The 25,487-nt window shown below is 38.7% G+C and overlaps 1 protein-coding gene and 1 long non-coding RNA gene across 5 annotated transcripts in view; one reads left to right on the top strand and one right to left on the bottom strand.

Annotated features, from left to right (window-relative positions):
* The window catches only part of LOC132535322 (uncharacterized), a 474,613-nt gene that overhangs the window by 144,431 nt on the left and 304,695 nt on the right, over positions 1–25,487 (bottom strand). The window lies entirely within an intron of this gene.
* The window catches only part of ZNF385D (zinc finger protein 385D), a 285,209-nt gene that overhangs the window by 125,990 nt on the left and 133,732 nt on the right, over positions 1–25,487 (top strand). For 3 of the 4 annotated variants that reach the window (XM_060180879.1, XM_060180877.1, XM_060180876.1), the window contains exon 3: positions 1,186–1,296. The exons of the other annotated variant lie outside the window; for it this stretch is intronic. In XM_060180879.1, coding sequence (XP_060036862.1) covers positions 1,186–1,296 — 111 coding nt within the window. The remainder of the gene's footprint in view (positions 1–1,185; positions 1,297–25,487) is intronic. 4 annotated transcript variants of the gene reach the window in all.

Genomic DNA, 25,487 nt, shown 5'->3' with positions numbered 1-25,487 from the left:
TATTTAAATTAAGTTTTAGTATTTGCATGAATTTCCTAACTACAAAATGCTTCCTACACCGATTTGGATGGAATGTGGTCATTGCACTTCCCATTTTACTGAAAGACCAAGCCAATACACTGTTCACCAATATATCATAAAACTTTGCACTGCATATTTTCAGAACATCTGAGTTGAGAAACCAAACTGAATTTAGGAGTGCTTTTAGATTGTATATTGCAAAGATTATAAAGTTGACTAGAAAGAAAGTGGACACATAGAGGTACATGTGATATATCCAGACAAAAACAAAAGTTACTCAGCAATAAAAACAAGAATAAGCTACTAGTGCATGCACTGGTATGGAGAAACTTTAAAAGCATTAATAATGAGTAAAATTTCCCAGGCACAAAATATCACATACCATATGCTCCCCTTTTATATGACCGTGGTAAAAATAAATGTATAGTGCAGAAAAGGAAACTAATGGTTTCCAAGACTGGGAGTGGAAGAGAGTGTTTGGCTATAGATAAGAACGGAGGAACTTTCCTAGTAGATAATGAAAAAAAATTCTATAATACAGTAATTATCAAGATAATATAGAGCTGCCAGGTATAAAGTCATACATTTAATATTAGTTGAGGTGCATAATATATTAGATGATCAGTAAATTATTGTTGACTAAGTGGGTAATTTTGCATATTGAATTATTAGAATAGAGGATTTCTACACTATAATCCACTGGTCAAATGATACCAAATAAAGCATAAGGTTAATATCAGATAACATTGCATAGTTTATTTGATAGCTGCTTAACTAACAAATCCTATTTTGAAATGTACTTTTAGGCAGTGGTATAGACATATCTCTGTGTAAGATTGTTAGCAGTAACTTGAGTTTTGATAAATCTTTAATTATATTTTAGGATTTTAAGGCTGAGACAATTGTTGATTCTAAATGAGAAAAACAGTTAGTATTCAGACTCTAATGGCTACATTTTTCATTTCCTTATCATTACTGAGCTTCAGGCTTATTGAAGTCTATTTTCCAAGAAAGTAGAAATGCAATTTCTTAGAATAAGAATGTTCTTTATAATGTGAGCAGTAGATTGAGGCTGTATAGATTGGCTCTTTAATGAAATAGGCAACATTCTAAAGGAACTGATAAGCTTTATTTCTATTTGTTGTATTTTTTTTCTCATTACAGATGGACCCGATTCAGAAAGCTGTAATAAATCATACATTCGGGGTTCCTCTTCCTCATCGAAGAAAGCAAATCATATCATGCAACATTTGCCAGTTGAGATTCAATTCTGATGTAAGTCTATCATTTAGTATTCACTAAAAATGTTTTATTTTCTTTTATCTTCTGGAAGACATATCTTAAACATTTTCCTCCAAAGTCTGAGCATGTCAAAATTCACAGATAAACAATTTAACTCCTTCTGTGCTCTAATCTTACGTTTAGTTGTTTAAGATGGAAAATTTATACATATACAATTTTATGTACTTGCAGGCTTAATGATAAGTTGAACCTTTTGGGAATGATAAATTTTAACACTATGCTCTCCCTTAGGATAATAGTCAGATTTAGAGTAAAGGAAGCTTCAATAAATAATATCTCTCTGAACGAAGGTAAAGGTTGAGGTTTGGGCTTCTCGCATTACTTTTGTCTTCCTTCTTTGTTCCTACCTCCAGATCAGATTTTATGCTGCCCTTAGATACATTTATGTTATAAATACCCTGAAATTACTACCTGAGAATATTAGCATTGGACCGGGGGTTCCTAAAGACCTCAAAATACTGAACACCTGATAAATAAAAAAAAAGAGAGAGAACATGATCAAAGGGAGACGTGTGAATGCCCAGTGCTTTGTAAGCAAATCACTGAATAAGTCTCATATGCCTTATCTTTTCTAAAGCTAAAGATGGATTCTTGGATTTATCATTGGGAAGCTAATTTTGTCCTGTGACCAGTAGGGAAAACGCTATCTCTCCCCAATCTATTTTTTTGTGGGTTTCAGCCTGAGATATATTGAAAAAGAGAAAGAGTGTTGATTTGCAAGAAATGGAAGTTGAATACTTTGATGATTTTCTAGACAAAGACCCTGTCCTCTCAAAATGACCCTTTACAAGATGCTTTTGTCCCAACTCTATATGACGTGTAGAGCTAAAGTGATCTAGATTCTGGGGAATGTTTTGCCTTTCAATGTTTAATTGCCCTCTGGCAAGTAGGTTCCTGAAATGCTCTTACAAAAAGGTAGAAGAGGAAGATCATCAGGCATATGAGAAAGATGTCATACAAACTGTGATTGTGTGCCTGTGTGTGTGTCCCATTCTCTGTTAGAATTGATATTATCTTTTTTTTAAATTTATTGTTTATTTATTTATTTATTCCCTTTTGTTGTCCTTTTTGTTTTATTGTTGTAGTTATTATTGTTGTTGTTGTTGTTGTTGGATAGGACAGAGAGAAATGGAGAGAGGAGGGGAAGACAGAGATGGGGAGAGAAAGATAGACACCTGCAGACCTGCTTCACTGTCTGTGAAGCGATTCCCCTGCAGGTGGGGAGCCGGGGCTTGAACCGGGATCCTTACGCCGGTCCTTGTGCTTTGCACCACCTGCGCTTAACCCACTGCGCTACAGCCCGACTCCCCAGAATTGATATTATCTTATGAATTCAAACTTTTTTGTGCAATCATCAAATAATTCCTTAACATTTGTTCAGATTAGTTAAAGAGAATGACTTATTTTCATACAACACCTAAATGGTATTAATTGCATATAGCCTTTTCCATGAAGGGATTTCTTGTTTTGTTGTGTTATGTCTGTCTTTTAATAATGAAATATCTGGATTTTTTTTTACATTTCTAAAAATCTATCATAGTTTCTTTTAGTAACAAAAATATTTTCAAGGAGTGAATGTTTCACAATAAGCTCATGTAAGTATCTCAGAAAAGAGGAGCTCCACCAACATGTGAATAGGCGTTTTGCTCTCTAGTGATTTCTCTGCATTCTGGAAACAATCCGGTCACTTAAAAAATTGTCCTTTTACATGATTTCTTCTTAGCTTCTTTTTGCTTAATTCCTATAATATTTTTATTTACTCTCAGTTTTTAAGATGTGAGGAAGAAGGAAGGGGAGGGGGAGAGTGAGAGGGAGGGGAGGGAGGAAAGGGAAGGGGGACTGGGAGAGGGAGAGGGAGAAATATACACTGATCAGCGCTGGTGATGCTGGGAACTGAAGCTGGGAACTCAAAGCCTTAGGCATGAAAGACTTCTGCATAACCATTATGCTGTCTCCTCTGTCTGATTTCTATTCTCCTAAAACTGTATTTAATTTGTACTTTGGAACTGGTCAAATCATAATGCAAAAGTGTCCCATGAACCATGTTGCCAAATTTTTCTGTCTGACAGAGTAGGAAGTACTTCAAATCACCCTTCATGTCAAAAATCTCACTATTCACAAGAAATATATATATAATATATGATATATGATATATAATAAATATATAATATATATATCGTTCCACATTAACTTTTTGCTGGTTTATTCCCAGTGTGTAATCACTTATGACATCAACAAGGCAGTTACTCCTTCTCTCTCTCTTTTTTTTAAATGTTTCTGATCCTATTAATGGATGACAAAAACTTTAGAATTTAGAAATATTGTCAGGCATGGACCAGGAAGTGATGCAGTGTTCATCTTCCAAGCATGACTTGGAAGTTTTCAAGTTAGTTTCAGTATGATGTGCCAGTGATGCTCTGGTTCTCTTAATCTCATCTCCCTTCTCAGACAGACATGCAAGCAAGCAAACAAACAAATAAATAAGTCGCTTTTAAACAAATATCGTCAGGCATGCTTTGGGAAGCACATAACATGTGCTTATTAATATTAACATAAAGCATGTCATGCTGTAGGGAATCACAACTAAAACATCCAGGCAATAGAATAATAAGCCTTATAGTTAATGTGATTGGAAAGGTCGTATTTATTTCATGGGACAATCAAATCATGCAGGAGTTTTGCTTGTTTGTTTTTATCTCTTCTTGCCAGGGTGACCAGTGGGGCTCAGTGCAGCACTAACCTATTCCTCCTGCAGCCATTTTTTTTTCCTTTAAAAAAAGTATTTTTTGACAAGACAGAGAGGAATTGAGAGACTTGCAGTCACAACCTACGATTCACCAACACACAGTCCAGAGCCCATACCTCACTCAGCGACAGCCTGACAGTCTTTCCTAAAATGTGATCTTGCTGTATTTCCTTGGTAGGGTAGAAGCTATTTATTTCCCTAGTTGCATCTCCTGCTTGCATGTTTGCTTGAAGGTGTGTATGGCATGTGGAACAAAGGAAACTGACCAAGTATCTGAGGCATTTGAACTAATCACTCTGTGTCATAATTAAACTATTTCAGTCTGATCATTCACTGCGTGACCACTGTGTTGTTCTTTTGTTGCTACTCATCTGTGCTTAAGGTATGTGGTTTAAAACCAACACTTTATTAATTTACTATTCTGAAAGTGAGAAATTTGAGGGTCTCAGAATCAAAATATCACCAGGGTTATTTTCCTCCTTGGAGTTGTAGGAAGGATTTCCATCCCTTGCCTTTCATTTCTAGCTTCCAGACACTGCCTTGTTCCTTGGCTTCTGAGCCTTTTCCAGCTTCAAAGCCAGCAATAGTTGGTCAAGTCCTCCTCATATTGAATTAGAATACTTTGGTTCTCACTCCTCTGTCTCCTTTTCCAAGTTCAAGGAACACTGTCAGCACAGAAGACCCACCTGCATAATCTAGGATAATTTATTTATTTGAAATCCAGTCTGCTAAATTAATCCGTAAGTGACATGATATTAACATAACCTTTCTGGGACTAGAATTTAAAAGTTACTATTCTGTTTACTATACGTATTCATTTTGATGTATGACTTAGATTTGAACTGAACTTTATGACCACTTGAATTCATCACATAATTTTCCAGTTAAGTTTCACTGGTCTATGTAAATGGACATATGGTGAATTCACTAGTTTACATTTTCTTTCTTTTTTTTTTAATCTTCAATCTAAGCAAATCATGTAGTGATAATTAAATTGCAAGTTAGTGTAATTTCGTGGAATTTATAAATGACATACCAACACGGTAGCTATGATTTACAAACAAAATATAATCATTGTCAAATTGAATTTTAGGGATGGAAACTCCTATCTCCTCATCGTTTTTGAGATTTAAAGAATACTTCTGTGGCTGGTGACATCCTCCTTAGATCTTGTGATGCTCTGCCATGTGTATGACCCAGGCTGAAATTCGACCCTCCTTCCTGCGCCACATTGAAGGAAGTCCCAGTACTGTGGACTCATTCACTCTCTGACTTTCTGCGCCCTCTCTCTGTCTAAAAAGGTGTTTCTATAGCAGCTTTAATATCAGTTATTGGAACTAGTGGACTCGAGACATTAAATCTGTTTATTTATTCACTGGTCATGTCTATAAAAACTAATTTTCTGGGAGTTGGGCGGTAGCGCAGCGGGTTAAGCACACAGCGCGAAGCACAAGGACCCCTGTAAGGATCCCGGTTCGAGCCCCCGGCTCCCCACCTGCAGGGGAGTCGCTCCACAGGCGGTGAAGCAGGTCTGCAGGTGTCTGTCTTTCTCTCCCCCTCTCTGTCTTCCCCTCCTCTCTCCATTTCTCTCTGTCCTATCCAACAACGACATCAATAACAACAATAACTACAACAATAGAACAACAAGGGCAACAAAAGGGAATAAATAAATGTTAAAAATATTTTTTAAAAAACTAGTTTTCTGAAATATTTCATACTAATAGTCCAGGTTCAATTTTGTTGGCATTTACTCATCCACACATGTGAGAAAATAGCCCCTAAATAAAAAAAAAAATACAGGTAGAATTCATATATAAGATCGTTTTGGTCCCATAGAAAGGCATCATAATCCTAATATAACATCTTTGTTCTTCTAAGTCATCTGGAATTTATCTTTCCATTCTCATTCTTAACCCTAGAATTGTTCAGGGAAAGTAACATTACAATTCACTTGTCTGCCTGGTTGAATTTCTCTATCACAGAGGAAACTAACTATATTTTTGCCTTGTGGGCTTTTACACATTTCAGAGCTTCTTCCTTTCCAGTAAAAATAATAGCTTATACTTCTTTTCATCTCTGCATCATGAAAATTCAATTTTCTTTCCCTCTAAACTTTTATCTGTTATTTTAACCCTTCATCTTATAGGCTGTGTAGTTTTGATATCATCTCATACCTGTTTCTAAGTATCGTAGATTGTCCGTTTTGGGGTCTTGAAGAGATCTTTTTAAATGGCAAAATATATGTTATGATGATCTCTTAATTACATATTAACATATTATAATGGTATGTTGAATCAGCTGCCTTCTCCTGCTGTTGAATTTCTCTTTGAAAATAGTTCTTGGATCATGAAGTTAACTTACCTGAAGAGCCTGCCTGCTTTTGCCAAGTGTACAACCAAGCTTTGAACCTGACTCCTCAGAAAACAAGAGAATCCTCAGTGCTATGGAGTCTTTCCCTCTTACTCTCTGTCTCTCTTTTCCTATCTGGAAAAAAAAAAAAAAGGCCCAAAACATTAGAGTATCGTGTGTGTGTGTGTGTGTGTGTGTGTGTGTGTGTGTGTGTGTGTGTGTGTGTGTATGTGTGTGTATGTGTGTGTTTGTGTGTGTGTGTGTGTACTGCCTCCAGGGTTATTGCTGGGGCTCAGTGCTAACACTACAACCATGACTCCTATGACTCCTGGTGGCCAGATTTTCCATTTTTGATGTTGTTGGACAGGACAGAGAGAAACTGAGAGAGGAGGGAAAGATAGAGAGGGGGAGAGAAAGACACATGCAGACCTGCTTCATCGCCTGTGAAGAGACTCCCCCATAGGTGGAGAGCCGGGGCTTGAACGGGAGGGTGATTTTAAAAGAGTGGTCGACAGAGTCAGCGAGGTTGTGGAATGATTACATGAGTTAAGATTACTCAATGGCTACTTATAGACTGGGAAAATAATATCCCAGCCCCCTAAACTAAATCATTATAACATTAAACCATCTGAGAATCATGGTGATTATTCCCCCTGGGAAAAAGATTTTGTAATATATTAATGACATAAGAAAAGTTAATTTGTGTGTGTGTGTGTGTGTGTGTGTGAACTTAAGTACAGACACTCTCAGGTGCATGTACAAGACCACATGTCTGTATCTGACTAGCACAGAGAATGTCCTCTTTGTAGCTATTTCTGTTGGTTTTATCAAGTTCCAATAGAGTTAGGTGTCCATCAGAGGTTCCAGCTGTTACTATGTCAGTGGCAAGGGCACAGATCTGTTTGTTTCCTCGTCACTAGGACTATCCCAGGTAGAGGGCTCCAGTGCTCCTTGTAAAAACGGTGTAAAAATACCACCCCACATGGTGGGCAAGGCCTCATCCACAAGTGCTCATTGCTCTTACATGGCATCACATCATCATAGGGACACTCACAGTTCAGTCATAAGCACAGTGAAATTTTAAATGGAATTTGCTGACCTGTCATGATAGACCCACATATTCCACATATTCTACCTGACTTAGAACTATCTAGGAGTAATTGTTTTGGGGGATTGTTCGGTAAACTGGACAGGAATTTTTTTTTAAATCTCATTAGAAAATAACATTCCTTGATAAGAAAACCAGTGGATTAAGAATTCAACTATATGTCAGCTAGACTTGCCTTTTACAGGTCCCATGGCCACCTCAATCCAAATTGGTCATTGTGATCATGTTGTAGGGATCATAAAATAGAACCTGCAGGCATTATTAATGGAATAATAGACCTTTTAGTGAATGAGATTATAAAGGTCATTTTTATCTCATGTAGCAAATAATCAAATAATGCAGTTTATTTACTTATTTCTTTCTTGTTGCCACCAGAGTTACTTATCCCTGTGGCTTGTGGATACAATTCTACCATTCCCAGCAGCCATTTTGTCCTTTCTTTTCCTTTTTGTTTTATTATTTGTTAGAGAGAAATTGAGAGGGGAGGGAGACATAGAGAGGGGGAGACAAAGAGAGACACTTGCGATGTCTCTTGTGAAGTGTCCCTCTTACAAGCGGGGAGCAGGGGTTGTACCCGTGTGCTTATGCAAAAGTTGTGTTAACACCAGCTCCCCAAATAATGCAGGCATAATTCTCTTTCTCTCCTAATGTTCAGTTACTTCTGAATAAATATAAAATTTTGAAAAATACCTTTTCTGTCTTTGAAAAATACTTAATGGTGTCTAGCCAGCTGAAACTGTCTGTCGTGAATGTGTTTTTCATGATAAGATTTGTAGTACTCACTTTTGGTAAATCTTTACTTTTTTTCTACAGTGGGGACAGCTTGTCTCTGGCAAAGTGGCATTTATTAAAAAGCCTCAGCCTCTTTAAGTCTGTTGCTGCTAAGTCCCAAAGGACCTTCTGAAGAACCCACTTATAAATTAAATTTTCAGGCAGCTTTGAAACATCGCTTTCATGAGAGGGTCCTCTGTTAGTTTCTAGCTAGGGATGGGAGAGCTATTTGGAGCTTTGGCCTGAGCACCATGGCCTTCCTGCTGGGTGCTTTTTCTTCTTTGGAAGCGGTTCTTTGACAGAGCTATTTGGAGTCCCTGAAAGAGAAGACATGCCTGGGAACCTGATGAGGGTTCATTGGACTGTTAGTTCTCCCCTGTGAGAGGAGTGAGCTCTGGAGTGTGCAATGATGGATTGTAGGTGGTGGCTGTGTTTGAAACAAGTGTCTGGGAGGTCTCTTTTGAAGGGCTTGTCTTCCAATGTTCATTTGGGTCAGACTTCCTCTCTCAGCTGCACAGGCTCTTACTTTCTGAATGGAACCCCCAATCTATCAAGAATTCTCAGACAACGAGCTTGAACTGAAGGATCAAGTGAAAAATATTGGGTCTGACTGTTAGATATTTCAGAGGAAAATGAGCCAGTCGAATGCATAGGGATGTATTCAAACATTGTGCTTCTCTGGCAGAATTCTAAAAATGAAACCCTAGTGCTTGGGACATTTCAGGACTTTCTGAAGGGAGAAAATGAGGTTAAAAGGGAATAAAAAGAGAGAGAGACAGAGAAATTGTTACTGAAGAGCACACATTTTTCTAGGCTTCTTTCCTTTACAAACAGTGAACACTAGGACTGCGCAGATATCTGAGAACCGGAGCATAGTACTTGCAGGTTCAGTCGGTGACACCAGAGCTGAGTAGTACTCTCACCGTCCCTGGACCAACACCACCCCATGAAAATTACTCAGTGGATGGATCTTTAAAAAGAAAAATAATGACAAAAATAAAATATAAAATTTCTCACTTATCCATTTATATACATAAAAATTTTGACCCTAAAAACCTAAAAGTTTGGGAGTCGGGTGGCAGTGCAGCGGGTTAAGCGCAAGTGGCACAAAAGCACAAGGACCAGCGTAAGGATCTTGGTTCGAGCCCTCAGCTCGCCACCTGCAGGGGAGTCGCTTCACAGGCGGTGTAGAAGGTCTGCAAGTGTTTATCTTTCTCTCCTCCTCTCTGTCTTCCCCTCTTCTCTCCATTTCTCTCTGTCCTATCCACCAACAACGACATCAATAATAACTACAACAATAAATCAACAAGGACAACAAAAAGGGAATAAATAAATAAATATTTTTAAAAAACACCTAAAAGCTGATTTATCATATGACTGGTAGATTCATGTATCATCTCCAGTCATCAGGTATATTTGTATTTCTCTGAGATAGTATGAGCACCTAAAAGAATTGTTGTATGCTCAGGCTAAGAGACACCTTAAAAAATCATTGTGTTCAGTTCATAGACTAGTAAGATGGACCAGACCAAAGGCCAGAATTCTTAGTTGGCTTTTTCTCACAGTGCCTAAGCTATTGAAACTGCTAAGAGGACTAGGCACAAGATTCATAGGTCCCAGAATTGTGCTTTTACATATCGTAGCAGATGACATCTCATATGCTAAGTTGATTGTAATACTTGCATAGGTGTCAACTGAGTTTCAAGCTAAGACAATGCAGAAGGTATTTGAAAGTCTTACCATGAGTACTCTCATAGGTTGATAGAATATGGAAACACTGAAAATTGAGACCCACTTAAATGATAACACTGTTGAAGTAAGTAATTGTGAAGGGGACAAGAGAGAATCTGCCGAAAGTCTGTTTCATCAAATGCCACCCATTTATATGACAGCTTTATGAAGAGCATTAAACATGGACAAAGCGTGGAAAGACACAGTGTGATAGGAAGGGAGAAAGTGGAGGCATCTTTCCAGCCTAGTGAAAAGTTGTCCCTGTGTTCCCAGACATCTTGAAAGGCATCTACTAAGGCTCAGTAGGTTGTACAGGTCTTAGTAAATGTTGAGTACACTTAGCTCTCAGGACTAGCAACATTTTTCTTTACTCCTATAACTAGAAAATAAAGGTAGAGGGGGTCAGCAGTAGCGCAGTGGGTTAAGGGCAGGTGGCACAAAGCGCAAGGACCAGCATAAGGATCCCAGTTCGAGCTCCCCGGCTCCCCACCTGCAGGGGAGTCGCTTCACAGGCGGTGAAGCAGGTCTGCAGGTGTCTGTCTTTCTCTCCCCCTCTCTGTCTTCCCCTCCTCTCTCCATTTCTCTCTGTCCTATCCAACATCAACAACAACATCAACAACAACTATAATAACCACAACAAGGCTACAACAACAAGGGCAAAAAAAGGGGGGAAAAAAAAAGCCTCCAGGAGCAGTGGATTCATGGTGTAGGCACCCAACCCCAGTAATAACCCTGGAGGCAAAAGAAAAAAAAAAGGTAGAACTGGAACCCCTACAAAGCTTTAAGTTTCCATCACACTAATGGCATTTAGAATAATCACAACATACTGACTAACAACGTTTGATTGTGCACCTTGTTCCCTGAGCATTGCTGTACCCATAGCCTAAACAACTAGATGCCTAAACCTAGAAATTAAAATTCACATGACTTGTAGGGGACTGAATGAGTGGAGTTAAATTTGAACACAGCCTAGAAACTGGTTCTTATGATTTTGAAAGCTTGCCTTGTAGCAACCACTAAGTGTATAGTTTATTTGTGGGGAAGAATCAGTATACCAAAAATCTGCAATTTTAACTATAATTATACCATGACAATTTCAGAGCATACTGGCAATGAGGTCATCATTGTCTGCCTAGAGATATCAGACAACATATTAGCCATGGAATAAAACCCTTGATGTATCCAAAATTGCCTAGAAGTTTCTTGATATACATAACTAAGATAAATTTCTTCATTTGTTTTTAATCTCTTTTCTGCAACACACATACACAGACACCAAACACACTCAAATGTGAGTACACACACACACACACACACACACACACACACACCCTACCACCACCACCACACCACTAAGTATTATTGGTGACATCAATTCAGTTTGTACAAGTTAATCAAACTTGTTAAGTAAATATAGCTTACTCAGCCCTTTCTATTTCTCTTGGTTATGACTATTCTTTATTTTATTCTTTATTCTTTTGTTTTTTTGCTTTTAGTTATATGCTAACCTTTGAACAACTAGAGCTAGCGATAGCAACTTCTCACACATTAGAAAATAATTTGTAACTTTTCCTCTTCAACTTTAAATGCTGCATCTGCAATCAACAAGCCAACACATGGATTCAACAGAATCCATGACTCTGGATCCTGAGGATAGAAAGTAATTCCGAGGGAGTCGGGCGGTAGCGCAGTGGGTTAAGTGCACCTGGACCCGTGCAAGGATGCCGGTTCGAGCCCTCCGTTCCCCACGTGCAGGGGAGTCGCTTCACAGTCTGTGAAGCAGGTCTGCAGGTGTCTGTCTTTCTCTCCCCCTCTCTGTCTTCCCCTCCTCTCCATTTCTCTCTGTCCTATCTAACAATGACATCAATAACAACAATAATAACTACAGCAACAATAAAAAAAGAGAAAGTAATCCCCATGTGAGTTGACCCATCCTGTCCATACCCTAGTTATTCCAGAATCAGCTGTAGTTGACTTGAGCTTTTCACTAGAAATCAGGTCCACTATAACCCAGACCAGGACTGCAGAGGGGTCTGTTTCTGGGTAAAGGAGTAAAGGAATTTGAAGAAAATGGTAAGGTACGAGAGAGAGAGAGAGAGAGAGAGAGAGAGAGTTGCTGGGGCTTCACTGTCTGGGCTGACGTGCTGTTATTTTGTCATATATAAAGAGCCATTGACATGGACAGAGGAGAAAAGGAAAGCTCCCTGAGCTCCCTGAGCACTGTGCTCTCTCCAAGGCCTGGGTCTTGGACATGGCAATGTAGGCGCACTATCCAGATAACCTGTCTTGGTTTTTGTGATCCTTTTTAGTCTTATTGCTAAAAATTACTCTTTGTGCTGGTTTCTTCTAAGTTCTCTTCTCTGCATTCATTACTTGGAATAATTGTGATGAAAATATATTTACCTTCCTCAAGTTTTCACATGGTTGAAAATCTCTAAGTGAATGAACTTTGTTTTCTTTATTTGTAGTACCTTCTCTTCCTTTAAAGGCTAGTTTAGGAATAGCTATTTGGTTTTGCTGTGTGCTTTAAGGGAAATTACATTTTGTCACGCATGCTGTAAACTTGAATTCTGTATTGGATTGCATTTCTGGAATCTACCTGACATTAGAAATGCAACTTGAATAGATGTGTGTCTTCCTTTATAGTGGCGAGATCACTGCATAATTTAATGAGGGCTTTAAAACAGTCTTTACACCCAGTCTCTTTAGCCCAGCTTCACCTTTTTCAAGCTTGCCAAAACTCATTTTGATTGCAAAATGCTGCCTCTGGGATCTGTTGTCTCCATCCAAATCTATGTTTTGAGTTAAATTGAATCTGATAGTGGTAAAAGTTATAGTCATTTGGGGAACTCATTTCTTGTGAGGAGGGCAAATGGAGCCATGGAATGCTATGAAAATTTAAGAGAGAGAGAGAGAGAGAGAGAGAGAGAACACTAAATGAACTTACAAATTCCTTGCATATAAAATCTGTAGAGATGGATGGGGGTGAATATATTCTCATCAGGTTATCTGGACATCAGGCTTGTCTGTACAGCTTTAGCCCTTCTCTGAGATTCCTTATAAGTATGGTTGTAGGAGGTGGTCTCTGAGCACATTTTATCCATTTCCCAAGCAGAGCTTATTTCTCTGCATCAGCGAACTTGTCATGATAATCAACTTTTTTGTCCCAACCATCAATCACTCTTGATTACAGCTGGGTAGAAGTTCTGTTCTGTTGATCAGCTCATCAGTGCACATAATATTACACCTGGAGGCCAGTACAAATCATCCCTCAGTGGGAAAAAGCATTTTCCTTCAAGGTTTTTGTTGATGGTTTTATCATTTACATTTGGGTCTCATTGAGTTATCTTGTCTGTCTTTGATGCTATCATTCATATAAAATACTCTCTGAAAATAGCTCTAAAGTTTGGACTATACTTTGGTCACTGTTTTTCACCCTCTTGATTACTTGTGATATAGTGTTTCCTTATTTCCATTTTAACTTTTCCCATTCCTAATGCAGTTTAAATGGAAATTGAAACCATATGAGTTACAATTCCATGAATATTCAGCACTTCTGTAAAAACACAGTTTACCTTATGTTCTACTAGAATGTCTGCAAGTCTGATTTAGTGCTTTTAATGGTTTCCTAAGTTAGGCTTTTTGTTTTGTGTTTTGGCTTTGGCTAGGGAATATTTATCTATAATTTCATAGTATTTTAAGTAATACCAGCTATCTTCATGGTTTATAAAAATCATCGAGTAGTAAATGTGATAAAAATCAACTGCTCAAAATCAGCGTTATTCTTAATTGCATGTGTAGCATATGCTATATAAAGTATGTCTCTAAACCAACTCATAATTCTTAACACAGCAGTAATCTGAGTAGTACTGCAGCAACGATAGAACATTATCATGGTAAAATATTTATTTTTTCATAAATTATTTAAAATAAATAGGTGATTAAGTAAACATTTGCAATGTCTTTGAACATTTCCCAAAGACATTTTTTACTTGTACTTTGCAGTTTTCCCTTTCTTTACAAAAAACTGGAATAATAATTTAGAGAAAAAATATTTTAACACTTTGAGTGCTGAATATAAAGAAAACTAAATAGACTATGAACTTACATAATAGTGTGCATTTGGTTAGAAATGATGTCTAAAGACTGAATTAGAAAAAAATAATTTCATCTCTAATTGAAATTCTTATATTCCTATTTTCAACCTTAATATAATATAATGCAGTTTTCATTTGATACCAACATTTAGATTTAGTTCTGTCTTTATTCAACAAAACAAAACCAGGGGGCGAGATGGTGTCATGAATGGCTATGTGCACAGGTTACAGTGCACAAGGTCCCCGGTTCAAGCACCCAGTCCCCACCTGCAGTGGTAAAGCCTCACAAGGGGAGAAGCTGTTACTAAGCTGTCTGTGTCTTTTTCTGTCTCCCACTGTATCTCCCCTTCCTGCTCATTTTTTATCTGTGTCAATCCAATACATAAATAAATACTATATATTTTTAAAGCCAGAAAATGGTATTAAACCGACGAGAAAGTGACCCTGGTAGAAATATAGAAACCACACAATATTGAACCATGTTTGTTTTTGAAAAAAAAAAAAAAAAAGAGGTAAAAGCTGCGTCTTTTGTGGTCTTGAATAATACCAAGGTAGGAGCAAGTCAAGTTCATTCAAGGATGCTTTGTCATTATGCAGTTGTAACAACTAAGGTAACACTTAACTCTTGTCACTTTTGTTAACAGTCAGTAGACCACATCTTGTGACAAAGAATAGTACATCAAATAGTTCCTCTTGGGCTGTTGAAATAATAGCTCACTTGAATATGCCATGTACTAATTGGCCTTGCGCATGACCTAAGTTTGAACTCAGCACCTATCACACTGATCTCTGCTTTTCCAACCTCATTTTTTTCCACTGTCCCTCACTCTCTCATCTGTGGTTGTGCTGGTCTCCTTTTCAGGGCTGGGATTGAGGCACTGGGTACACAATATAAGGGGGTATTAAAAAAAAAGTCAATAATCATGACAAATAATGAATGAAATCTTCAAAACATAGATTGCCAAACCACGGCCTATGAGCTGACCACTTGATTTTGCAAATATATATATATTTACCAGAGCACTGCTCAGCTCTGGTTTATGGTGGTGTGGGGGACTGAACCTGAGACCTCAGAGCCTCGGGCATGAGAGTCTGTTTGCATAACTATTGAACTATTCCCCACCTGCAAATAAATTTTTGTTGGAACCATATGAGTGATAGAATACAAATGCAGGGTCAAAGCTATTCTTAATTGAAATTCTGTTGTTTGGTTCACTGTGGATTTTTGCACTTATTTTTATTGGATATTGCATCAAGTCTTATTTGTCTTGATTATCTTGATTTGTAAGATATTTAACATCTTTTTAAATGTTCCTTCTTAGCTAAATGCTTCAGTTATGTCAACTTAGACTACACTTAACATTTTGAACACAACAGGCTCACTCTTCCCTGCAGATCTTTGTATGGACTGTTCTTTCTGTAAAATGGACTCTTTACTCACATTTCTACATGATTTGATTCCTTAAATGTTTTTATAATATTTTATTTATTTATTTATTTATTTATTTATTCATTTATTGGATAGAAACAGATAGAAACCAAGGTGGAAAGGGTAGACAGAGAGAAAGGGAGACATCTGCAGTACTTACTTCATCAACTGTGAGGCTTTCCCTCTTCAGGTAGGGACCAGGGTCTTGAACCTGGGTTCTTGCATACTGTAACATGTGTACTCAACCATGTGCGCCCCCATCTGACCCCTGATTCCTCAAACTTTACTCACTTACTATAACTCCTATATTTAACTTTATGTCGTTCCCATCCTCCTTATGTAATGAATCTTGTACTAATAACTAATGAGATGTTTGTATTCTTTATAATCTTTTTATGTTGATCATCACTGCTTATTGGAATGTAAACTCTACCAGGGGAAAGATTTTTGCCTAGCTGAGTCACTGTTCTCCAAGTCCTTTTAGCAGTGCTGCTTATCTAGCGCTCAATAAAGATCTTATTTAGTTCAGAGATGGCCAAGTGAGCAGCATGATACTTACCAGTTACAAGCACTGGAACTTTCTTTCATGTAAGCTTTACATTTCAACACTTTCCAGCTTGCCTTCATCTTCTGCACTATTCAAGTCTCCAAAATCCATACCCTATGGTAAAAGAAGAGAACATTCTTAGCAGATGTGAAAGAAACTTCATTTGCTTTAATTCATCCTTAGTGAAAGCAAAGAGTTTTCCTCTTGTGAGCTTCATTCATTTTCTGACACTGGATTTTGGAAATCCTGGAAGCACTAGTTTTATATGGAATCCAGGTTTGTCTTGATAACTAAGCAGAAGATATGTCACCAAGGTCCTCCCTCATCTAAGGAATGAGCACATGAAGTAAATACCTTAGTAATGTAAGTTGTCAAATATCAATACATCAATCACATATAAAAGATATGTTGTCTATCTTAATATCATATAGTTTTTTTTTATAGGAGCCTTCCATGATGTTTTGGACTTATATAGTGTTTCTTGTGATATCTCCTCTTTCATTTACAATGACTTTTCAGTCCTTCTATACTTTTTTGTTAGTTTGGCCAAGAGATTTACAATTTTGTTTACCATTTCAAAGAACTTACCTCATAGCTTCATTCACTTTTTGTATTTTTATTCAGTATTATTTATATTTGCTCTGTTATATATATATATATATATATATCTTTACTACATCTGCTTATATATATTTCATATATATATATATATTGCTACATCTTACTTTTTCTAACTCCGTAAGCCTTTCATTCAGGTTGCTTATTTGAGTTTTTTCTTATTTCCTGATGTATGCCTGTATGACTATGAATGTATGACTATGATGTATGCCTGTATGACTCCCTTAGTTGTTTCCAAATATTCTGATGACTTGTATTCATTTTTGCTTTCCAAGAATATTTTAGTGTTTTTTTATTTTCTTTACTTATTGCATAGAGATAGTCAGAAACCAAGAAGTAAGGGGGAGATAGAGAAGAGAGCAAGACACCTGCAGCCCTGCTTCACCAGTTGCAAAGCTTTTCCTCTGCAGATGGGGACCTAGGGCTAAAACCCAGGGCCTTGTGCACTGTAACATGTGCGCTCAACCAAGTGTACCACCATCCACCCCCTTCTGGGAACATTTTAATCTCCTCTTTAATGAAATTAAATACTCATCAGTATACTGTTGAGTTTCTGTATCTTGTCATTGTCTCTCACTTTCTGTTTGTTGTTAAATGTTGAATTCCATTGTGGTCTTAGAAAGTGCTTGGAATGACTCCAGCGCTCCTGAAGCTATTGCTGCTGTCATTGTGACCAACATATGGTTTACTCTTGTGAATGCTCTGTTGGGACTTTCAAAGAATATGTGTTCAACTTTCTTGTTGTGGAAACTTTGAAGATCCCTACCAAATCTAACCTAGTCATCTCTCCATTTAATCACCATGCTTCTCTATTAATTTTCTGTCTGACTGATCTCTTTGAAATAGTGAAGTGTTAAAATCCCCTTCTACAGCTGTGTCACTCTTAGTATGTCTTCTCAATACTGCCAGGCTTTCTTTTACTCACTATACTGCCCCTTAACCTGGAACCTAGATCTTCATTAGTGTTAAGCCTTCATCACTGATTGATCCCTGGTGTCCGTTTCTAGGATAACAGCTCTTCAGAGGCAAGATTGGTGAGAAGGGCTGATGTTTCTCACTTGTTGACATCACAGTATGTTCCAGAGATACTGTTATTACAGTTGTGTAGTCCATTCAATGATTAAATCCAAAGTATTAAAGTGCTAGATACTAAGAAGACAATATCTGAAACTTCGTGGACACATGTGTTTTCTATTTTCAGTTTTGCTCATGTAGAAAGGGAGTTGAGGCATATTTTAAATATCTGGACCTTCTTTCTGTGGCACTACAATATAATCTGTACAGACAGGTGCTCGAAAGAAAATAAATAAAAACAAATGGCAGCTAAATGTTTCTCCTTTCCCCAAACCAGAGGGCATCAGAGTTGTCTTTCATGAACTCTTGCTTCAAAAGCCATCCATCACTGTAACAGTTTTCTCATAGATTAAGGGCTAGATTTGCATTCTAAATTAGTTCTTCCAACAGCAGCTGGAAGATAACTTGGCTGTAAGTTAAGAGCTTGTATTTGATCATCTGCCAGTGAAGATAATAAAATTCAACTTGGCAACTGAATTTAGGAAAAGAGGTCTCCTCAGCCCAGCTGTGCTCCTCTGAGTTCGTGGCATGTGGAATAACACTAACTCCAGCTCTTCTCCAGTCAGTATGGGAGGGATTTGTTGCTAAGGAAGTTGAGTCGAATTCCAATTTCTTTGTGGCTGAAAACTGAATGGCCTTTTCTTGAATAGGGTTGGAGTGAGGGGAAGGATTATTGTAAGTCTCCTATATGTAATATTTTAGAGTACTGATGGAGAAATCTGTTCAAATCTTTGGGTGATCTCTTCATAAATCACCAAGACAGTATTTCAATTTTCTGCCTAATCCATGAGGCCAGTCCAAATGAAAAAGGAGTTACTTTTTAAGTTACTATTGCTCCAACTTCATCTAATGGAGAGACTCAAGACATCATATAGGATGTATCTGAAGATTAATAGTAACATTTAAGCAAGGCAGTAGATTCACGGTATTTAATTTCTTACTTCCTCTATTTGATTTAGACATAAAAATGTTATGCTTTAACACCTAGTGCCTTTTTAATATCATGTATTTATGGCAAAGGTTACTGTATGTACAATAGTTCTCTCTCAGTCAGACAGTTGCATTTTAAGTGGTCTCTGAAAATCTACTTTATCCTTTTCGCCAATTCATTCTTCAAGTAATGATCTGAATATCCATAATTGTGAAGTTTAGAAAAATATAAATGGATAGTATACATTGATTTTTGGAGCATTTAATAGCCTAACAGGTTTGTTCTGGGTTTTCTCTTGTTATCTAATTCTCAGTCACAGGATCATGCCTTATAAATGCACATCTGACCTAACATTTTCCAAAAACAGTCTCCAGTGAATGCCTGCTCAAGTATCAAACAGTTGACATTGAGTTCTACAGGTAGATGATAAACGTATAGTTAGAGCTACCTGTAAATTCATATGCCAGTGACAGACTAGCAAAAGGCATACTGCCATGTAGATAATGGCTTGCTTTCAAATGCTTAGTATATCAAAATGTTCCTCAAAGAGAACCGCTTTTTATTTTCAAATGTGAGACAATATGGGCAGTAAAACCAGCACTTCCTACGTGATAAGCAATCACATGGAACTTGTGGGTTTCCAAGTGGGTAAAAGTTTCTTGTGTCAGCAATTCATGTGATGGGTAGGTGATGAAGTGACTTCTCTGCTCCTGTTAAGTGGTGAAGTGCTTATTTCTCAGTCCGTTGGGAAGATTTAAAGCTGCAGTCTAAAGTGTGAGGGCCGCCTGTTCTCTCCTTCACTACAGGTTTTTAGTACATCAGTAATTTCAGGGGCCTGTGTCTGCTTATGGCCTTGTTTGTCACTGTAGCCTTATGCATAACTCATCAACTGATGACAGTGATTATATACATCTTCACAGAATACAGACTCAAGGTTTGAATCATGAGCTTTTTAACCCTCAGTTTTCTAGATCTGTGTGAAGCAGTTTTACAGACTCTCTGAAATCAGAAGTTAGTCAGATTCAGAAATACCACATAATGTTTTTGTTTGTTTGTTTTGCTTTTTGCCTCCAGGGTTATCACTGGGGCTCAGTGGCTGGACTATGAATCCACTGCTCCTGGAGGCCATTTTTAGTTTGTTTGTTTTCCCATTGTTGTTCTTGCTGTTCTTATTGTTGTGGCTGCTGATGCTGTAGTTGGATAGGACAGAGAGAAATGGAGAGAGGAGGGGAAGACGGGGGGGGGGGGGGGGGGGAGAAAGACAGACACCTGCAACCTGCTTCACCATCTGTGAAGCGACTCCCCTTACAGGGGGGAGTCGGGGCTCGAACCAGGATCCTTACACATTATGTATGCTTAACCCGGTGAACTACCACCCGGCCCCCCATAATGAATGTTATAGACTGTTTGTCTCTGTAAATTTGATTTACTACCTAGAATATGTTTTGCATATGAATAACCTAAAATGATTCCTGGACAGCACAGGTGTTCCTTAGTGCTGAATGAATGTCACATGCTAGAATGAATTGGTGAAAGATAAAATGAGGGAGTCAGGCAGTAGCACAGTGGGTTAAGCACAGGTGGCACAAAGCACAAGGACAGGAGTAAGGATATGGGTTTGAGCCCCCGGCTCCCCACCTGCAGGGGAGTCGCCTCACAAGCAGTGAAGCAGGTCTGCATGTGTCTGTCTTTCTCTCCCCTTCTCTGTCTTCCCCTCCTCTCTCCATTTCTCTCTGTCCTATCCAACAACAATGACAACAACAATAATAACTACAACAGTAAAACAACAAGGGCAACAAAAGGGAACAAATAAATAAATATAAAAAATTTTAAAAAAAGATAAAATGGAAATATGAAAGAGAAAATAACTGTAGAAATTTCTGGACATGTTTTCTCTTTGGAATATTTCCTCAGATTGTACTGTGGACAATGCCAGGCAGAGATTTCTGTGCACTTCCACATACATTTGTGTCAGATATGGAGTATATAGGTGCTTGTTGAGATGTATTTTCATTAGACTCTGAGTATTCATACTGTATCTATAGCCAGAAGGCAGGCAAGCATTTCATTTTTCAACATGTTTTAAAAAAATCTAATGAACAGAAATCCATATTTAGGTTATTACGATATTAAAGAAGCTGAAATTTTTGAACATATCCTGTTTATCACTCCATATTCTCCTTTCTACTTACACATTTACTTGTAACCAGTCCCCTCTCACTTAAAAATTTGCATGCCAGTACAGTTTTTTAAATTCTTTTATCTTTTTTTAATTTATTTTCCCTTTTGTTGCCCTTGTTTTTCATTGTTTTAGTTATTACTGTTGTTGATGTTGTCGTTGTTAGACAGGGCAGAGGGAAATAGAGAGAGGAGGAGAAGACAGAGAGGGGGAGAGAAAGACAGATACCTGCAGACCTGCTTCACCGCCTGTGAAGTGACTCCCCTGCAGGTGGGGAGCCGGGCCCTTGAACTGGGATCCTTACGCCGGTCCTTGTGCTTCGCATCATGTATGCTTAATCCACTGCACTACCGCCTGACTCCCGCAAGTACTGGTTTTATAGAACAAAATGGACAAATGTTGGTGGTTTGATATGGTACATAGATATAGACATAGAAATGCATTCTGTTATTCTAAGTGCAATCCAGTGTGGGAGGAACTACTTCATCTGAATGCACATTGCTTTTTTTTTTTACATTTTAAATGAAAATACAGTAATCTCCCAACACCTCAGTATCTGTGACAAAAATTAATCTATGTAACATATTAATAACAATGTCTTGAGCAATAATAAATATAGCTAACATGTATTATGAACTTAATGTTTTTAAATGTGTATTCATTTTTATCCTTCTGATACCAAGCTCATCAAGGACAGGGATTTTTTTTTCACTGCTACACCCCTACTCTCTAAGATGGTGTATATATGCACGTAGTGTGGGTGTTAACCACCTCAAAAGCAAGAATAAGTGAGCCAATAACTACAGGTTGTTATTTCTACTTTCCATATCAGAAGTTCAACATAGAAAAAGTACATCCAAGGCCACGCGGTGGCACATCTGTTTGAACACACATTTCACATTTCAGTGCACAAGGACCCATGTTCACGCCTCTGGTCTCCACCTGCAGGGGGACTTCTCTCTGAGTAGCAATGCAGTGTTGCAGGTGTTTCTCTCTCTCCCTTTCTGTCTCTCCCTCCCCTCTCAATTTCTCTCTCTGTCCAAAATTAATAAACAGATAGAATATTTTAATGTGTCTTTGGGAATACAGGAAAGGAACATTAAAGAAAAAAGAAAATATATCCAATTTCCCCATCTCAACAGATAATGGAACTAGAATTTATTTATTTAGCCTCCAGAGTTATCGCTGGGGTTCGATGCCTGCACTACATATCCACTGCTCCTGGAGGCCATCTTTTTTCCATTGTTGTTGCTGTTGCTGCTGTTGTTGTTGTTGGATAGGACAAAGAAAATAAGACAGGAGGGGAAGACAGACAGGGGGAGAGAAAGACACCTGCAAGCCTGCTTTGACACTTGTAAAGCAAACTCCTGCAGGTGGGGAGCCCGGGGCTCGAAACTGGAAGCCTTACACTGGCCCCTGCACTCAGTGCCAAGTGCACTTAACTCACTGCACTGCCGCTGGACCCCGCAGAACTAGCTCTTAAAATCAAAATTTAAACCCAGGATCATATGACCACAAAGTTCATGCATTTCAAGGGATATAGTGTTTTTTTGCAGACAACTCAAAAGGGAAAGTACAGACATCATTTGTTAGTCTCAACTATCTTTCTGTTTCCTGTTTTCTTTTTTTATTATATTTATTTATTTTCCCCTTTTTTGCCCTTGTTGGTTTTTTTTTTTTACTGTTGCTGTTGTTATTGATGTTGTTGTTGATGTTGGATAGGACAGAGAGAAATGGAGAGAGGAGGGGAAGACAGAGAGGAGGAGAGAAAGACAGACACCTGCAGACCTGCCTCACTGCCTGTGAAGCGACTCCCCTGCAGGTGGGGAACCGGGGGCTCGAACCGGGATCCTTACGCCGGTCCTTGCGCTTTGTGTCACGTGCGCTTAACCTGATGCGCTACCGTCCGACCCCCTGTTGCCTATTTTCTTGAATAATCTTGTAAAAATGTGACAGAGGCCTGAATTACAGAAAGTGGGAGTGGAAACAATGAGGTGGTAATCATGCCAACATTTAATTAAAAGCCAACAAACATGGTTTATTTTCATCAAAAAATAAATAAAAATAATGATAATACATCTAGAATGTGGCTTATCAAGTAAATCACTAGTAATACCTTTTTTTGAGAGTGTTTCTGGTAATATGTGCTCCTAAGAGGGCCCATGAATGGCAGCCCCCTTAAGAAAGGGTTTTTTGTTTGTTTGCTTTTGTTTTTTATATTATTATTATTGATTTAAAAGAACACGTTTTTTTCCTGAGTATCTATGTATCTTCCTAAATGTACTATGAAAGTAGCATGTGACATTTTAACTGAAAATCACCTCTGATAATGTCCTTTCCCTTCACTGATTCCATGTAAATCAATGTCTTAGCAATGTTGCTATGTGAAGACTGGGCTTTGCCCACGTTACAATGTAAAAGATCCTGGTTCGACCCACCCACCCGGAGGTAGGAGTACCCTCCTCTTTCCCTCTCTACTGTCCCCATCCCTCTAGATTTCTGTTTCTATCCTATAAATAGATAGATAAATCTTTTTAAAAGAATATAGGTATGCCTGTGGGATTATCTGGTGACACACTTATTTGAGTGCACATATCCTACTGCACAAGGACCTGGGCTCAAGGCCCCTGTCCCTACCTGAAGGGGAAAAGCATCATGAGCAGTGAAGCTGGGCTGCAGTGTCATCACATTTTTAAAGCTTGCTGCTAATTATATCAAGCTATATCACCTCTCTCTCAAGGTGGAGACCATCCTGGGGCTATTAACCAAAATACCTGATCAGCTATAGAAGTATTGAAGATAATCTGTATGGAAATAAGAGAGTTTGTGTTACATCAAAGGTTGTGATCTAATTTTACGTGATATATGAAGCTGTCATTCAGAAAATAGTTATGAATATGTATGGAGTACCTACTGAAACAAACAAAAAAACCCAGTCTGAGTGGGTTAATGGTAGGTTGTTGGGACATGTTAGCTCTCTGGGAGTGTATCCTCCTTGCCAAGTTTAAGTTTGACTCCACCACACTGCAGGGAGCTTTAGTGTTGTGACTGTCTTTCCCTCTCTTTCTTTTTCTTAAATTTTTATTTATATAAAAAAGGAGACATTAACAAAACCATAGGATAAGGGGGGTACAACTCCACACAATTCCCACCACCAAATCTCCGTATCCCATCCCCTCCCCTGATAGCTTTCCTATTCTTTTTTTTTTAATTTTATTTATTTATTCTCTTTTGTTGCCCTTGTTGTTTTATTGTTGTAGTTATTATTGTTGTTGTCGTTGTTGGATAGGACAGAGAGAAATGGAGAGAGGAGGGGAAGACAGAGAGGAGGAGAGAAAGATAGACACCTGCAGGCCTGCTTCACCGCCTGTGAAGCGACTCCCCTGCAGGTGGGGAGCCGGGGTTCGAACCGGGATCCTTATGCCGGTCCTTGTGCTTTGCGCCACCTGCGCTTAACTCGCTGCGCTACAGCCCGACTCCCAGCTTTTCTATTCTTTATTCCTCTGGGAGCATGGACCCAGGGTCATTGTGGGATGCAGAAGGTGGGAGGTCTGGCTTCTGTAATTGCTTCCCTGCTGAACATGGGTGTTGGCAGGTGGATCCATACTCCCAGCCTGTCTCTCTCTTTCCCTAGTGGGGCAGGGCTCTGGGGAAGCAGAGCTCCAGGGCACATTGGTGGGGTTGTCTGTCCAGGGATGTCTGGTTGGCATCATACTGACATCTGGCACCTGGTGGCTAAAAAGAGAGTTAATATTCAAAGCCAAACAAATTGTTGAAGAATCATGAACCTAAAGGCTGGAATAGTGCAGATGAAGAGTTGGGGAGCCCTCCATTTTGTAGATAGCTAGTAGGCGTATTTTAGTTATGTTTCAAAGGGCCTGTAGCTATACTAGGTGTTTTTTTTTGTTGTTGTTGTTGTTGTTGCTTTCTCTGAGCCTGAAATCTGATATTCAGGTGGATCCAAGTTATTGTCTGGGGAGGTGATGTCATGGCTGGAAAAGGAACAGAAAGCTGGATCAGGGAAGAGAGTAGCTCCCTAATATAGGGAAGGGGTATAAATATTACTGTAAACCCCATCTATTTGATTTGGTCTGGGGCCCATATTCAGCTTAGGAGCCTGTGTGACCTCTGCATCCCTGTAGATCTGAGCTCACATTCTGTGGTCATGAGTAGGAACGTTCCAAGCTGCCCCAATATCAGGACCCGTCTTCCTCAGGTGTAGCACAGAGTATGTTGCCCAGCCTCCGTTCAGAGAATGGAATATTCTCTACAGTTGTTGATCCAAGTTGTGGGCAAGATCCTATGGGGGCCCACAAAAGGGGTCTGTTTTGTTGTTCCTGATAGAGATGACCTGTAACAGTGGAGAGAGGGATTTATTCGAGGTCTAGACACATCAAGTTTGTTCGGGAATCTCAGGACTCCCTGACTAGGGCCCCAGCTGATGGGGCAGCCTGACAGTGACTAAAGAGTCATCATTAAAGTGTGCCAGTCTCTTACCCTTATTCAGCTTTTGCAGTCCTTGCTTTGATGAGGTTAGCTTTGGAGTGAGTGAGAGAAGTGTCATAGGAAGTAGGTGAGATCACT

The sequence above is a fragment of the Erinaceus europaeus genome, chromosome 21 (assembly GCF_950295315.1).
Source record: "Erinaceus europaeus chromosome 21, mEriEur2.1, whole genome shotgun sequence".
NCBI lineage: Eukaryota > Metazoa > Chordata > Mammalia > Eulipotyphla > Erinaceidae > Erinaceus > Erinaceus europaeus.
Note: the sequence above shows the minus strand (reverse complement) of the source record. Positions and strands in the feature narration are given on the sequence as shown.